This window comes from Rhinatrema bivittatum, chromosome 1, assembly GCF_901001135.1.
Source record: "Rhinatrema bivittatum chromosome 1, aRhiBiv1.1, whole genome shotgun sequence".
Classification (NCBI taxonomy): domain Eukaryota; kingdom Metazoa; phylum Chordata; class Amphibia; order Gymnophiona; family Rhinatrematidae; genus Rhinatrema; species Rhinatrema bivittatum.
Window position 1 is genome coordinate 500159423 of NC_042615.1, and position 17537 is coordinate 500176959.

Below are 17537 nucleotides of genomic sequence, written 5' to 3' on the forward strand. Positions count from 1 at the left end.
ACTACATGTTGTACCTTCTTCTCATAGAAAAGTAATAAGATCTTCTGTATGCATCCTGTTGATATCTCACAAGAACATGCCATATTGGGTCAGATCGAGGGTCCATCAAGCCCAGCATCCAATTTCCAACAGTGACTAATCCAGGAAACAAGCATTTGGCAAGTACCCAAACATTAAATAGATCCCAAACTACTAATGCCAGTAATAAGCAGTGGCTATTCCCTAAGTCAACTTGACTAATAGCAGTTTATAGACTTCTCTTCTAGGAACTTGTCCAACCCTTTTTTTTTTACAATCTGTATATTGGTTTTATCAGAACAAAGATTAACAAGTATAAAACAGCTTTAACAAAACTCCAATTGAACATTTTACCGAAATCAATAGAAATACATACACAGATCAGGGTTTTGCCTCATAATCTTTGAATCCATACCCCTTCCCACCCAATCCTCCCCATCTCTACCTGGAAATTTTAGAATATCAACCAATCATAAAGGAAGCTATTAAGACCTATAGATTCAAAATAGTGTTCTTTATCATAGGATGTAGAACGTGGTAAGTTTTTCATAACTGTCTATTACTTAATTCTCAGAATTTACTCCTCACCAGGGCTATATACAGTGTCAAGCCAATTATCCGTTAGCACTCTGTCCCAGTGCTAAGCCAAGTGTCGATATCAAAACAATCCAATTATACTGCTGTGATGTTGCTGGAAATTATCAAAACTGAATCTGGACAAGAATAACAAAGTATTTTCTTCTATGACTCGGTCTCGTTTACCAAAAGCAAAGGTCTCCGACACGAACACTTGTGAGCCTTGAAGCACTGCAATCATTTTTTTACTTTTTTTTTTTTACGGTCTACCACTCACAACCTCATTGAAAGGTGACTGATTTAACGAAGAGCCTTAAAATAAGGAAAGGCCATGCTTCCCGCCAACACAGGAGAAAAATAATTTAATTCTTCTCATATGATCTGCTGCATCTCATCCTATGCCGGGTTGTTAAGTGAACTCACAAATTTCTGTGCATCCTCTGCATGGACAAATACTTGTACCGACTCTTCATACCAGACTCGCAAATGAGCCAGGGACTGGAGCATAAAACGGATCTGATTTCTACTAAAACTCGGCAAATCGGTGTAAATCTTTTCTTTGTAAAGAAACCTGAGACGAGAAGTCTTGGAATATGCGCACATTATTTTCATGGAAGTTCAATTCTCAGCGTTTCCTAAAGGCTTGTAGAAAAGCTTGTTTATGTGCAAAATTTAAAATTTTTGCTATCACTAGCCGAGGTCTAGTTTCTCCCTCCTTAAGGGTTCCCAACCAGTGTGCTCTCTCAATCACCAGGCCGCCCACTAGGTTAGCCTAGCCTAGCGCATCGGGTAGCCATTTTTCTAACATCTCGGGAAAATTGCTCTCTTCTATTGATTCAGGTAAGCCGACAATTGTAATATTACTCTGGTGGGAGCGGTTCTCCAAATCATCCAGTTTATCTCCCTGAATTTTAACTTGTTTCTCTAGAATTGCCACATTTGTAGCCAGCCTCACCATCTCATCTTCCACTACAGAAATTCTTTCTTCTGCTTGCTCGTGTCCTGGACTAATTTCCATGATAGAATTTTTAATTTCTTTAATCTGTTCTACTACAGAATTCAGTTTGTTCGACAAAGCAGTGACCACCACTGTAGTCAAGTCAGCAATAGCGTCACTAGTGAGAGCAGGCCCTGAGGCCGTATTTACTGTCGCCACCTTCTTTTCCTCCCTACCTTTCAGTTTTTCTCTCTCTTTTTGCCACTTTAGGAGGCTTAAGACCCGGCAATTTGTTTATAAAATTCTCAATGGACATAAGTCTGTCTCGCCCCAATAGGTTTAAAGCAGTATTTCTCATTTAAATCAGCAATGGAGGGGGATTTCATAGGGTCAGTGCTTGGAGCTTGGATACACACATTTATCTGAGCTTAGCACATAACGTGACTTCCTGCAATAACTACTTTAACCACATCCTCTGGCAGCAAATTCCAGAGCTTAATTGTGCATAGAGTGAAATAATTTTCTCTGATTTGTTTTAAATGTGCTACTTGCTAATTCATGGAGGACCCCCTACTCGTTCTATTATCTGAAAGAATAAACAACCAATTCACATTTAACCGTTCTAATCCTCTCTTGATTTTGTAAACCTCCATCAAATCCCCCCTCAGCCATCTCTTCTCCAAGCTGAACAGCCCTAACTTCTTTAGCCTTTCCTCATAGGAGAGCCATTCCATCCCCTTTATCATTTTGGTTGCCCTTCTCTGTTCCTTCTCCAGTGCATCTATATCTTTTTTGAGATGTGGCGACCAGAATGAACACAGTACCCAAGGTGCGGTCTCACCATGGAGCAAAACAGAGGCATTATGACATTCTCTGTTTTATTCACCTTTCCCTCCTAATAATTCCTAACATTCTGTTTGCTTTTTTTCACTGCTACAGCACACTGAGCCAATGATTTCAATGCATTGTCCACTATGACGCCTAGAATCTCTTTCCTGGGTGGTAGCTCCACCATGAAACCTAACATTGTGTAACTACAGCATGGGTTATTTTTCCCTATATGTATCACCTTGCACTTGTCCACATTAAATTTCATCTGCCATTTGGATGTCCAGTCTTCCAGTCTTGCAAAGTCCTTCTGTAATTTATCACTATCCGCTGTGATTTAACTACCCTGAATATTTTTGAGTCATCTGCAAACTTGATCACCTCACTCATCATTCCCCTTTCCAGATCATTTATAAATATATTAAAAAGCCCTGGTTCAAGTACAGATCTCTGAGGCACGCCACTGTTTTATTTCTCATCACTGAGAAAAACTGACCATTTAATCCTACAGTTTCTTCTGTGAAGAAGTACCCATTTTTGATGCAGATAACTGGAATGCGGAGCTTTGATTGATCTTATTCCAAATAACTTGTTACCTCTGCATGGTGTGTCTGCCAATCTCTCATGGATTTCTTCCCTGAGCCCGGAAGCATGCAGCCTTGCTAATCTTCTCACTCCTATTCTCAATGCAGAAACTCTCAAAGATGTTTCAAAAAAAGTTGTAACTGGAACACATAATATGTCTCGCATAGACTTCTGTGTCTTTCATTATTTCAGTAAATTGCTTCAACTCCTGTTCTGGTTGTTTTGTTTACCTGCATGATCTTTAAGTTCTTGCAGGTTATTGAATAGGTATTGGTTTAATGGGACACAGCCAGCAAGGATTTACCCGAGGGAAGTCTTGCCTCACAAATCTGCTTCATTTTTTTGAAGGAGTGAAGAAACATGTGGACAAAGGTGAACCGGTAGATGTGGTGTATTTGGATTTTCAGAAGGCATTCGACAAAGTCCCGCATGAGAGGCTTCTAAGAAAACTAAAAAGTCATGGGATAGGAGGCAATGACCTTTTGTGGATTGCAAGTTAGTTAAAAGACAGGAAACAGAGAGTAGGATTAAATGGTCGATTTTCTCAGTGGAGAGAGGTAAACAGTGGGGTGCCTCAGGGATCTGTACTTGGACCGGTGTTTTTTAATATATTTACAAATAATCTGGAAAAGGGTACGGATGAGTGACGTGATCAAATTTGCGGATGACACAAAATTATGCAGAGTAGTTAAATCTCAAGAGGATTGTGATAAATTGCAGGAGGACCTTGTGAGACTGGGAGATTGGGCTTCCAAATGGTAGATGAAATTAATGTGGACAAGTGCAAAGAAATGCGTATAGGGAAAATAAATTACACAATGTTAGGTTCTATCTTAGGAGTTAACATCCAGGAAAGAGATCTTGGCTTCATAGTGGATAATATATTGAAATTATCGGCTCAGTGTGCTGTGGCGATGAAAAAAGCAAAGAGAATGTTAGGAATTATTAGGAAGGGAATGACAAATAAAACGATGGATGTGATAATGCCTCTGTATCTCTCCATGGTGAGACCACATATTGAAACTGTGTGCAATTCTGATCACCGCATCTCAAAAAAGATTTAGTTGCACTGGAGAAAGTTCAGAGAAGAGCGACCAAAATGATATGGGGCATGGAATGGCTGCCCTATGAGGAAAGGCTAAAGAAGTTAGGGCTGTTCAGTTTGGAGAAGAGACAACTGAGGGGGTATATGATAGAAGTCTACAAAATCATGAAAGGACTTGAACAAGTTAATGTAAATCAATTATTTACTCTCTCAGACAATAAAAGGACTAGGGAGCACTCCATGAAGTTAGCAAATAGCTCATTTTAAAAAAAATTGAAGAAAATTCTTTTTTCACTCAGCGCATAGTTAAGCTCTGGAATTCATTGCCAGAGGATTTGGTTACAGAAGTTAGTGTAGCTGGGTTTAAAAAAGATTTTGATAAGTTCCTAGAGAGAAAATCCATGAACTGCTATTAATTAATAAGCAATAGTAGCTTGAGATTTATTTAATGTTTGGGTACTTGTGACTTGGATTGGCCACTGTTGGAATAGGGTTACTGGGCTTGATGGACCCTTGGTCTGACCCAGCATGGCATATCTTATGTTCTTATCTACAACTGGTGCACTTCGATTCTAGATTGTAATGTTGCATTATGGAATACTCCCTTGCCTACTGAATGATTCCTTGGTCTTCCGGAGGAGTATTTGGAAATGTTTTGGCTTTTTGGCTTTTCTTAATGCTGATTCGAAAATAAGTGAATCATGTGACAATTAGACTTTATTAATTCCTGGACATTTTTTATATTCTATATTTGATATCCATATTTTTTTTGCCACTGGTATAATGGAATATGGGGTTTTTTTTCTATATTTTCATTTGTACATCTAGTAGCGCTCTATGCATAGAAGCAGCCTTAAATTGCCTTGGCAGTTGTAAGCCTTGAAGAATTCTTTGTAATTCAGTGACACTTTCCTCTTCTTCTTAAAGATTGAAAGGTATGGAAGAAGACATCTTTGTATAAATGATGGATCGGTAATATCCTCTGGTGGTGCTGATGCTGTATTCAGCTCTGAAGATGAGTCTGATGGAGGATCTGGCAAATGGCCTCCAGGTGTATAGTCTAGGGAGACATCAGAATGTTGAGAATCTTCTGAATGACAAAATATACGATGGTGAATGTGATTTTATACCTTCTTCTGAAGATATCTCAATAGTTTCTTCTATTGGTTCACTGTCTGGTAATTCCTTCACATAAGCCTTAACAAAATCCATCTAGAGTTTCTGACAATCACATGACAGTATAAACAACTGTGGAAAAGGACGTTTGTGTTAGTTTGCTCCTCAAAGGAAACCCCTCTGGTTGTAACAAAGGTGGTGATGACATGGCACCTACAGATGCAGATGATTCTGCAGCATGCTTATGTTTAGCAGATTTTTTTTCAGCATTGATGCTCTTGCATTGTTCTCTCTCAGTGCCGGTGCTTCGGTGCTGCACGTTGTTTGCACAAAAGCTCTTGCGCTACTCGTTGCTGGAATGCCAATGCCATTGCTTGTCTGTGCAGCTGACGCTGCCCCATCTTTCTTCAGTGTCGACTCTGCTTCGAGGTCTCTGCACCAACACTTCTTGGTGCCGATAGCTCAGCGCTATTGTTAAATGGTACTGACTATCTGTCACGACACCTTGATACAGGGGATCTAGGTCCTTGATCTCTATGTGACAATGACCTACCTCCTGACCTTTTTCAACTGGAAGTGTCTGTTGATGGGCATCGTTCTATTTTGTTATGATGTTTAGACTTCTTGGACTCCAGGGAGCCTTTAAGCTTATGTTTCAGCTTGGGGTCTTGATATACTAGTGCCCTTGAGGACATTCTGACACAGATGCCGCAAGTCGTGCTATCATGATCTCAGCCTAAGCATTGAAGGCATCAGTCGTGCTGGTCTGCTAAAGCCATTGATCTGGCTTTTATGTGGAAACTTTTTTTTTTTTTTAAAGAAGAGATGTGACTGATGTGAGAGGAGAGAGATAATCTGATCATTCACGAAGACTGAGGGAAGTGCACAGCAACATTAGCGCGGGAACTCCAGCACATGCCTGGAAGTTCTGGGCTAGGAGAGAATAAAGGGTGACTTGGCGCCATCTGATAATGTCACCCATCTTGTGTGGCTGCTGTGTTATGCTTGACCATTGAGAAATACCTACACATCCATAGATGCAATGTGACAGGGAAAAACCAGGACTAGATTAGACTGCCCCTAATGACCTGAAAAGCTGCATGGTAAAGCAGGTTGTTCAGGCCTCAGGGAAGGGTGCTTCTATGCAGTCTGGTTGCTGCCCTGCAACTGGGTGACAATAAAAACGTCACAAGTTATAATATAGTATAGGTGCCAGAAATCTGCTGGCAACCCTTGCATCCCAGAGATGCCTGCACACTTGCTTCTGAATTCTTGTAAACATGACACACACAAACATATTATTAATATTATTATTATGTTTTCTCCTTTGCACCTGTATTCGTCCTCTGCAACAGTCATACACTTCTCATAGACAGGTCCTTCCAGCTCTGTCTGCCCTGGAAAAACTTGCTCCTGGTGGATGATGATGGTCTTCACCAACTCATTGACTTGAGCTTGAATTGAGACAGGGTCCTGATCCTGGGGTATGGAGACCAGGGTAGGCCCAAAGCATACAGAGAGATTGTAGGGGTCCATCATATTTTCATCACTGTACTGTGACAGGCTGCCAAGTGCAATGAGAACAACACGGTTAGGACCATGGTTAAGACCCCAAACAGACATTACACCAATGCACGTACAGCACAAATACAGCTCGCATAGGTGAGGAGCAGATCTTCATCAGAGCCCCATACAGGCATCACTCTGATATACTGAGAGGGTGGATTTCAAAAGCCATTTACCTGTCTAAAAAAGCGGTCTGAAAATTATGCATTCTGTTTGCGGATAAAGGTACAAGTGGGAATCAACAATATGCACACTTTTATCTCTGGAAAAGTAGGTGGGATCAGAGGCAGGGGTTAGGGAGCATTTTCAAAACTATGCAAGTTGTTTTTCAAGGAAAAAGTATCCATGGAACAAGCAGGTGAAAATCTCCTTGGGGTTAGATATTCAAACATATGCGGCTAAGTAAGTCAGCCAGATAAGATTTTCCCAGCTAACTTACGAGGGATATTCAGCAGCACAGTTATGCTGTTGAATATCCTTGAATAAGTCACTAGTTAGCCGGATAAGTCTTATTCGGCTAATTTGAGACCTGCTATTGAACAGGTCAAACTTATTCCGTTAACATAAGTGGATAAGTAGCTCCTCCCTGGAACGCCCACAACAGATCTGGCTAAGTAGTGCTGAATATCGCCCTCTATGAGTACTTTTTCTATAGGCAGTTTTCAAAGAGAATGGGTGGAAAGCCCACAAGGGAAAGTATGTATAGTCTTGAAAGTTGTATGTATAGTCTATATATATATATACTGTATGTATACTGTATGTATATATACACATACAGTATACACATACAGTATATACAGGTGTATAGTTTTGAAAATATGCATATACATACAGTATACACAGTACTGTATGTGTATAGTTTTGAAAATTGATTTCTTGATTGCAACTTTCAAAACTATGCAGACTGTATATATACATACAGTATATACATACAGTATATATAGAGCAATTTTCAAAAGCCATTTACCTTGTAAATAACTATTTACCCATATAAACAGGCTGTCCAGAAACCATCCACCCTTTACCTGGGTAAAAATACGCACAGGGGATCAACAAGGCACATAGTTTATCTATGAGGAAAGCAGGTGAACTCAGATGCGGAGTCAGGTTAGGGGAGGCAGCAGCGCATGTACCTTTGCATTTTCAGAATTACGTGCATTGCTTTTCAGGGAAAAAAATATTATCTGCAGAAAAAGCAGGAACAAACTTTGTGGGTACTTTTTTCTGAGGCAATTTTCAAAGGGAAAGTCCGCATGTACTTTCCCTTTCAGAACTGGTGCAACTCCAAAGGTAAAAGTACCCTTGGGCTTTGCACCTATCCGCAGAGTTGGGTTTTGCATGTGTAAATGCACTTTACTCGTCTAAGTGGGTTTTTGAAAATTGCAACAATATAGGGCATTGAATTGTCCATAGGATATTCAGGTGTAAGGGCACTTTATGCACAAAAATGGCTTTTTAAATTACTACAAGAGTATGTTACATTTACACATTTATTTATTTTTATATACCGGTGTTCGATTTTACATATCACATCTGTTTACATTCCAACAAAAAATGTAACTCCTTTTTAAAATTACCCCCTTAATGCAGCAGAAACAGCTAAGTGCAGATCCCCATACACAGAGCCACACTTACTGGTTTAAAAAGGCAAAAAGGTATCGGAGAACTACCAGAACCTGTGCCGGGAGTCTTAGGATCACCTTCTTAATGCCACATGCCCTCTCCAGCATGTTGTCAGTTTCTAGGAAGCAACAAAAACATAAACCATTCAAGGAAATGGAACTGGATCATTCTTGACGCGACTTGTCCCCCAACTCAGCTTTCCTCATGCCACCTACAATCTTCTCAGTAACACAGAAAGAACATCTATCTCTGCCTCTACCCCCCCCCCCCCCAAAAAAAAAATTATCAACAACATCATCTGCTTCCCCATCTAAGCATCATGTGGTAAGGTCACTCACGGACACAGGTTAGCAGGTCACTGAACAGCTCCTCGGGAAAAAGGGGCTTCTGAAGGCCACGGAGGTACAGTTTCAGGACCCCAGCCACAGAATCCACATCATGCTCTGAGAAGCCATTAAGAAGGGGATCTTCACCTGCCAAGCCACACAGAATTCATTGGTTATGTCAACAGGCACGGATCCAAGGGAGTATCAGAGGGGGCTACAGAGCAGGAGAACTATGGGAGATTACAGTGTCTGTAGGCAAGGAGAATTATAGCAAATTAAAGACAATAGGGCTACAGGACTACTACAGATTATAGGAACGATAAAAGAGAAGGATGATAAGAAGTAACAGAAACTAAATGGCAGTAAGAGTATAGGAGACTACAAAACCATTGAAATCATCCAGCATTCTATCCTTTTTGGCCTCCTGTCTCCCTTCTCCACATGTTATGTTTATCTATCACCTTCTTTAGACACAGGCCAACCTCAAGCAGATCACAAAACATAAAAATAAAGCAATGAATAGGCCCTGCATCTGCCCTGAAAGCCCCCTGCACCACTTAGTTCTCGACTGAGAGAGAAGTGCACTCTTAGGCCCATTGCCCCAGGAGATCTTTAAACCCTCTTTGTCACTTTCTTTTCCATCCGGCCTCATCAGTCAAACCTCTCGGAGTTGCACAGGTATTGCTTGCCTACCACTTGCTGGAGACAGAGAATACTGGAGAGCTGAGTCCTGCATGAGACCCCCATGGGGGGTGAAGTCAGAAAACTAATTGTTCTCTGACTCCATCTGCCAGTAGGGGGGAGGGGACATAAACCCAGGTGTTTGAACTGATCTGGCAGACGAAAAGGAAAAGACAAATAACAATTTAAATCAAAATTACAAATGCCTCCAAAATACAATAAATATTAATAGCTAGGGCCATAGCTCAAACCTGCCTCTCTCTGAAGACCCAATGTAATAAGGTGTGCTCAGCAGAATGTACTTCTACCCGCAGTTGTCTACATAATTTTGTGCACATATTATACTCCTGATGCAGCAAAAGGTTTTGTGTACAAAAACATGTATGCATAAAATGTGCGTATTCATTAGTGCACGTGCATGGAACTCCGATGCTAATGACGGCATTAGTTATTACCCACCCAATGCAAAGAGATGCATAGGCTTTATCCAGGTTTTGCTAACACTCAAAAATGTAACTCTTGGTCAGAGGTGAAATAAAGTTCTTGTGGCCAATGTTAGTCTAAGGGGTTGAACCTGGGGTTCGTGGTATGGAGGGTCTTGTACTCTAGATTTCTGCACAGAACAGGTATTCCGCACATAAATCAGAATACAGCGTTTGTGGGCAGAAATGATTAGAGGTGTGCAGCCCCAAAATTTTCGATTCAGTTCATTTATACACTTTGGTGGGTGGTTCATTTAATGTTTTTTTCAGTTCAGTTTGTTTGCCAAACCAAACAAGAAAAAACACCAGAAACAAAAAAAAATAAAATATCAAAACATTTAAAAAAAGCAAAAAAAAAAACAGGCCTCCAGTGGCCCTGACAAGGCCTAAGCCTACCACGGTGTTGAGTCCCGAGAATGGTGCAGAGGCCTAGGCCCACGTCACGGCCTCCAGCTGCTCCTGTCCAGGTACCAATGCTTGAAAAATGACACCATTTGCCTGGAGGATGGCACCGAAGTGATATCATTTTGGCATCTTCCAACATTGTAGCTGGTACCATTTTGGAATGAAATAAAATAGCTTCATTTGCTGCATTTTTGGCATTTGTTAATGAATACACATATCTACAAATGCTTTGTGCAAAAGTTAGTTTTTGGTGCATAAATCTTATTTTATGTGCAGAAAACAGGATTTGTGCACAATGCATAAATTCTGCACACAAATCACTCTCCTTTCTTGAGTTAAATTATGCACCCCCAGGGGGATCCAAGATGGCCGCCATGTGAATGGGTCGGTGAAGCTGCTCTCTCCTTCTCTGATTTCCTTGAACTATATTTCTTGTGTAATGCCGCACGCAAAGCGGAAGGCAAATTAAGGGAAGCAATTGCCTCATCATCGCCAACTATAGAATACTTTCAGACGCGGATTGAGTCTTTCTTCACCACTGCATCAGCAAGGGAAACGCCGGTAGAGGAAGCCGCTACGAATGTCGGCACAGGGCAGGCGTCGGCATCGCTGGCTGCGGAGATCACATTAAGTCCCGGCGCACCAATGACCCCCCCATCTCCTGTTCCACCCGAGACTGCGATTGGAAGGGTAAGTCCCCAAATATTGTTTTCATCACTGGGATGTACTAAACTTAAAAACTCTAAAATGGGGGACTTACCCAGGTGCAGCAAAGAGGGGGAAATTGAAGCCATCGAGGAGATGGTAAAAGGGAGCACTGCAGGAAGGGAATTGCTGATCCAGAAACAAGCAATGGAAATTTTAGTTCCAATGGAAAAACCTGGGGCTATAACTATGGAGTCTCTCTGGAATGCAATGAAAGGACTTGAAACTGCTATCTTGAAATTAACAAAAATAATACTTGAATCAAATCAAAGGTTTTTGAATCTAGAGAAGATTTCTGCACAAAATACTAAAATACACCAAGTGGAGACCCGAGTGGAGAAGTTAGAAACTACACAATTGGAAATACTCAGAGTTGAAGATGTTAACCTGAAAAGGCTTGAAAATATTGAAAATCAAACAAAATATTTGAACTTACGCATACTTAATTTTCCTTTTATTAAAGAAATCTCCCTGTATGATATGGTTAGGACCTATATGCTTAAAATATTGAAAATACCCGAGGAAGGTCTTCCAGTAATCTCCAGAGTATACTATTTGCCTATGAAAGGGGGAAAGGTCGAGGAGAATTTGGATAATCAGCTAAATCTGACACAGATATTAGAAATGTCTCTGGAATCTGAGATTCAAACTAGAATGACTATTTTTGTCATGTACTTGCGGACATAGAACTGATAATGAGAAGGTTAATGCGGAATCGCTCTGAGTTATTCCATGGGAAAAGAATTTGGATATACCCGGATATCTCTCGGATAACTCAAGAGAGGCGGAGAAAGTTTATGAGTTTGAGATCGGAAGTGATTGCGAGAGGGGCTAGTTTTAGTCTCAGATATCCTTGTAAATGTAACATAAAATATATGAATTCAAAATATATTTTCTTGGAACCTAACCAATTACAAAGATTTCTGGAGTCAGCTGTTCCATAGGATCCTGATGTGTTTTGGTGCAAATTAAGGTTCCAGCTGAATTCACGTGATGTTCCAATATATTGAACTGAATTAAATTTGTAAATTTCTTTATACTGCCTATAAAAGATCCCCCATGGATTGCTTAGAAAATTAGATATGATTTTTGTTATGAAGAATTATGTAGTAATGTTTTCTTCTTGTTTGTTTATTTTCTTGGAAATTAATATACTGCATAATGTTAATTAATGGCAAAGTTGAAAATTGAATAAAAAGTAAATTACAAAAAAAAAAAATTATGCACCCAGCTTATGCAAAAGGCTGAACGCACATTTTAACTTGTTTTCAGGTCAGCACACTTTTTTTTACTTCCTGATGCATTAGCATACAATTAGCTTACTGCATTAGGAGTTAAAAAGTTTTTTGAGCACAGAACGCAGTTTTAACACATGGCTTATTATATATCAGTCCCTGAGGCAAGACAGATCTACTTCTTCAACCACTGAAACATTAACTAGAGTTCTTTCATTTCTCCTGCACTCACCCATCTCAAAAGTGTCACGTATCTCGTTAACCTGTATCTGTGACCCAGATACCCGGAAAATCCCCTCATGCTGCAGACCTTAAATAAAAGAGGGAGGGGTAGCAAGTGAAAGTTAGACCACAGGAACCAGAACTGTCAGCTAATGAGATACAGCACAGTTGGCAAGAATTCAGTTATTTAAAATAGCTCCAATAAAAGGTGCGTGTACCGTGTAGGTTAATGAAACGGATGCAGCTTTCCATCACTAGGGGGATCCTTTGCCCAGAACTCTGGGGGGTAGAAGAAAGAAGAACAAAGTATCAGGATAAGGAAAGGAAAATTTGCTTCTTACCCGCTAATTTTCGTTCCTGTAGTACCACGGATCAGTCCAGAATCCACACCTTCCAACTACCCTTTCAGCACAATGACAATATCCACACATGCAGACAGTCACTCTTCTAATCAAGTAATAATCTTTCATACACTTCTATAACATCACCCTCTTAAATATTTCTTTCCCTCATCATTCACCTCTAGAGATTTTGGTGGCATTACCCTCTTAAATACATTTTCCCTTTATTATTCACCACCAGAGATTTCAGTGACATCACCCTCTTAAATATTTCTTCCCTGTGTCATTCACCTCCATAGACTCCAATGGCGTCATCAGATGCAAGTTTCTAAAGCTTGGTTGGTTTATATGTGGCTATAATAGGGGATATGCTTACTGTATACGTCAGTGCAATCTGCACATCATAGATTTTCAAACTGTAAAAAGAATCTGCATATTACCATTCAGTAGCTAAGTCCATTTGCATTTATAAGTGGCGCATTGGGGGCAATACTTAAGTACATACATATGTTATACTTAAACATACAGATCACCTACATCATCTCGCTGACATGCATTCTTTGACATCAAGTATTTAACTGAATAAATACAAGTAAACCTTTTTTTCTTTAACATGTTGGCTGGTAGTGAGGTGTTTTGTGACTTGTGTGTTCCAACAATTAGTTTTAACGTGTAAGTTGTCAGACATGAGCAGAGGAGAAAGAGATAAAAACAAAAAATTTGCTATACTGGGTCAGACCAAAAGTCCATCAAGCCCAGTATCCTGTTTCCAACAGTGGCCAATCCAGGTCACAAGTACCTGGCAAGATCCTAAAAGGTTGATAGATGGAATCTATGCCACTTAGTGCTTTATGCACAAGTGGGTTATAAATAAATACATGAATAAATAAACTCTGGAATTTGTTGCCAGAGAATGTGGTTAGTGCAGTTAGTATAGCTGTGTTTAAAAAAGGATTGGATAAGTTCTTGGAGGAGAAGTCCATTACCTGCTATTAAGTTCACTTAGAGAATAGCCACTGCCATTAGCAATGGTTACATAGAATAGACTTAGTTTTTGGGTACTTGCCAGGTTCTTATGGCCTGGATTGGCCACTGTTGGAAACAGGATGCTGGGCTTGATGGACCCTTGGTCTGACCCAGTATGGCATTTTCTTATGTTCTTAAATGGTTTATTGACATTTCTTCCAAGAATTTGTCTAAACCTTTCTTAAACCCAGCTGCACTAACAGCTTTCGCCACATCCTCCAGCAACGAATTCCAAATTTTAATTAAGCGTTGAGTATAAAAATATTTTCTCCTATTTGTCTTAACTGTATCACCTAGTAACTTCATTGAATGTCGCCTAGTCTTTGCACTTTTTGAAAAAGTAAACAACTGATTTGCGCTTACCCGTTCCACTACAATCATTATTTTGTAGCCCTCTATTGTATCTCCCCCTCAGCCATCTCTTCTCCAAACTTTAGCCTTTCCTCGTTGGGGAATCATTCCATCCTGTTTATCATCTTGGTCACCCTTCTCTGTACCTTTTTCTATTTCTAATTTTTTGAGATGCACTGATCAGAACTGCACACAATACTCAAAGTGCAGTTGCACCATGGAGTGATACAGAGACATTATGATGTTCTCTGTTTTATTCTCCATTCCTTTCCTGACACTTCCTAGTATTCTATTTGCTTTCTCGGCTACCATGGCACATTAACACCTAGATCCTTTTCCTGGTTGGTGACTCCCAAAATGGAACCTTGCATTGTGTAGCTATAATTTGGGTTGCTCTTCCCTACATTCATCACATTGCACTTATCCACATTAAATGTCATCTGCAATTTGGATGTCCAGTCTCCCAGTCTTGTAAGGGCTTCTTGCAATTTCTCACAATCTTTTTGTGATTTAACAATTTGGAATAATTTTATATTATCAGCAAATCTGATCACCTCACATGTTGTTCCCATCTTTAGGTCATTTATGAATATGTTAAAAAGCAGCGGTCCTAGTACAGATCCCTGGGGCACTCCACTATTCACCTTTCTCCATTGAGAAAATTGACCATTTAGTCCACTCTCTGTTTTCTATCTTTTAAAAAGTTCTCAATTCACATTGCCTCCTATCCAATGATTTTTAAAATTTCCTTGAGTCTCTCATGAGATACTTTGTGAAATGCTTTCTGAAAATCCAGATATGTTATATCAACTGGCTCACCTTTATGCACGCTTATTCATGCCTTAAAAAAATGTAGCAAATTGGTGAGGCAAGTCTTCCCTTGGTTAAATCCATGTTGACTTTGTCCCATTAAACTATGTCTATCTATATGTTCAGTTCTCCTAGGACAAGCAGGATGGTACTCCTCACACATGGGTGACATCATTGGATGAAGCCCGGCACGGAACTTTGATCTAAAAAATTTTAGAGCTTTCAGCATGCTCTACTGAGCATGTGCAGCTATAGTCATCACCCTGCCTCCTAGGCAGAGTTCTTCAGTCTCTTCTTTTCCGCGGAGATGTCAATTTCAGCTTTGCTCTCTTCTTACAGTTTTGGAAGTGATTTTTCTAGAGCTACAGCTTTTCTTTCTTATAGTTTATAAACCCTGCTCCTGCAGGTTTTTGTATTTGTGTCCTCTCTTTGCTCTTTCTGTTTTTCTTTTTTCCCACAGTGCTGACAGGACTGGACTATGCAGTCCGGTGATCTGTGTAGGCTGCTGAGCCTGGGGACTCGCCCACGTTCTACCCAGGCTGGAGTTCCATGGTGATTCACCAATCACTCGGCATCGGTGTGGAGAGGAGAGCTCATCCTTCCCACCTCTCGAGGAACTAGTCTCCATGGGCGGGAGGGCCTTGGATGACACTACCTACCCTCCAGGGCCGGCAGAATCACTAGGCGAGCTAGGCCTGGGCTTACGGCGCCGACCATTAGGGGGGCACAAGCAGCAGTGGCAAAGAGGAGTGGGGATTCAAATCTCCACTCGTCTTTGCCGCCACTGCTTGCAAGAGGTAGGAATCGGGGTTGCGACAGTGGGGTGTCAGCGCAACCGGGGGGGGGCACAAGACAGAAGGTACCTAGGGCGTCTAATCCCCTTGTATGGGCCCTGCTCCCCTCCTGCTTGCCAGCCTTGGCAATGCAATCTCCATGGGACAGAGGGTGAGCGGAGCCTGGGCTAGCAGCTTCCTGCTGCACTTCGGTGCCATGCCCATGAATGTCTGCAAGTGCACAGCTGTGACTGGTGCACCGTTTGTCCGACACATCAATGTCGGGACCATGTCGGGGATGGGGTTCTTCGCCTCTTATGGATCGAGTTCAGGAGTCACCACCTACTTGAGGCACCCTGGTGCGCTGAGGCATCTGTACGCAGTGGCCCGGTGCCCTCAGGGTTCCTGGGTGGTGCCACTACAGAACACTGAGAAGCGTAGAACTTCCCCTTCAACCAACGATCCTAATGTTGGGGGCCCTGCCAAGATGCACACACCATCAATATTAATGGGTGCTAGCAAGGCTCTCATCAGCCGTAAAGCTTGTTAGGTCATCGAGCTCGCAGCATCAACATCACTGGACGAATCAGTGAGCTGAGGGAAATTTCTCTCGGCACTAGCGCTCAACGGTTCCTTTTGATATCAATGACCCATCGGGGGGGTGCAGGGCCTCTCCCTCCAGATGCCCATGGCTTCTTTGGTCCATACCTTCAGGCATCAGGACTCCCAGGGAATTGACATCTGTGGGCACCTGTGGCGCCAGGAATGGCACTATTTATCGGCAAACTACTTATAGATCACAGGACATGTTCGCAGTCCTCCATAAGCGCTTGTGCTCACCAGGAACTTCTCTGCAGTTGTTCTCCATGGGTCTCACAGGTGAGCCGGTTCCACCACAGCTTCCATGGCCTACCTCCCAGAGCATTCTCTGGTACTGAAGGGGGCTACACCATAGACCACCACCCTCCACCAGGCCTTACCCAAAGCACCAATGGTGCTGGGGATGCCATCGTCACACTGCCCTCTCCACTCCACTGGAGTTATGGTGGCGATGACAAGCAGCTTGTGCGGTTCAGACAGATTAGGCATCTGTTCCAAGGGCCTCTGTTGCTGCATTCTGCCATCTTTCGGCATAGTCTCAGCCTCTGCGTCAGTCCATACCGCATAGCGCTGAGGAGCATTGGTGGGGGAGGTGTCATTACACACTCTATGATTGGTCGTGGGGTGGCGTGTAGCCACCGACTCAGGCACATGGTTTTCGGTCCTCGCTGGGGCGAGGGATTTCTCCCACAAGCTCGGCGCTCAGGATCATGGGTATGCCACCATTCGTGGATGGGTTACCATGGCACGAATCTGCCCAGCACTCTTTTGCAGTGGAGGGCTTCCAATTGTCCTCTGTCACCTGGGCATTGGTGAGTGTGTGTGTAGCTTATTCTCTCCGGGGGGTCATAACAGATTGTACTCCACAATCGCAAGGCTGGCCTAGGCCTGCACTCCTGGTCAGATTCTGACGTGAGTGGACATCGCGAGAGTGGCTCCAGCGTCCTCTCCTTTCTCAGCAGAGGCATATGTCTTTGCCCTCTACCATGTTCTTGTAGAACAATCCCTGGGGCTCTATCCCTGATAAATGTTTTTTCTCTTCTCCGGAGCCCCGAGCCTCTGAATTAGCGCGTCTCCTTGGAGGACAGGGCCGGGAAGTGGCATCGGCGGTCACTGGACCATCTTCAGCTGGGGTCTCACTGGGGATTGCAGTGTTGACCTATCCGAGGCTGGCTGCCTGTGCTGGATTGGTCATGTTGGCGCCTCAGCGATTGGTGATTGTGCCTCAACTCTCCTTTTCGAGGTTGCTAGGCCCCGATCCCACTGCTTCCCTCTCCCCTCTGGAG

General features: G+C 42.1%; 1 protein-coding gene across 1 annotated transcript in view; it reads right to left on the reverse strand.

Moving 5' to 3' along the window:
• The window catches only part of ARHGAP4 (Rho GTPase activating protein 4), a 141016-nt gene that overhangs the window by 20526 nt on the left and 102953 nt on the right, over positions 1-17537 (reverse strand). The window contains exons 14-18 of the mRNA XM_029609599.1: positions 12569-12629; positions 12361-12438; positions 8633-8767; positions 8307-8412; positions 6439-6669 (exon numbers count right to left, since the gene is read on the reverse strand). Of these exons, the coding sequence (XP_029465459.1) occupies positions 6439-6669; positions 8307-8412; positions 8633-8767; positions 12361-12438; positions 12569-12629 (611 nt within the window). The remainder of the gene's footprint in view (positions 1-6438; positions 6670-8306; positions 8413-8632; positions 8768-12360; positions 12439-12568; positions 12630-17537) is intronic.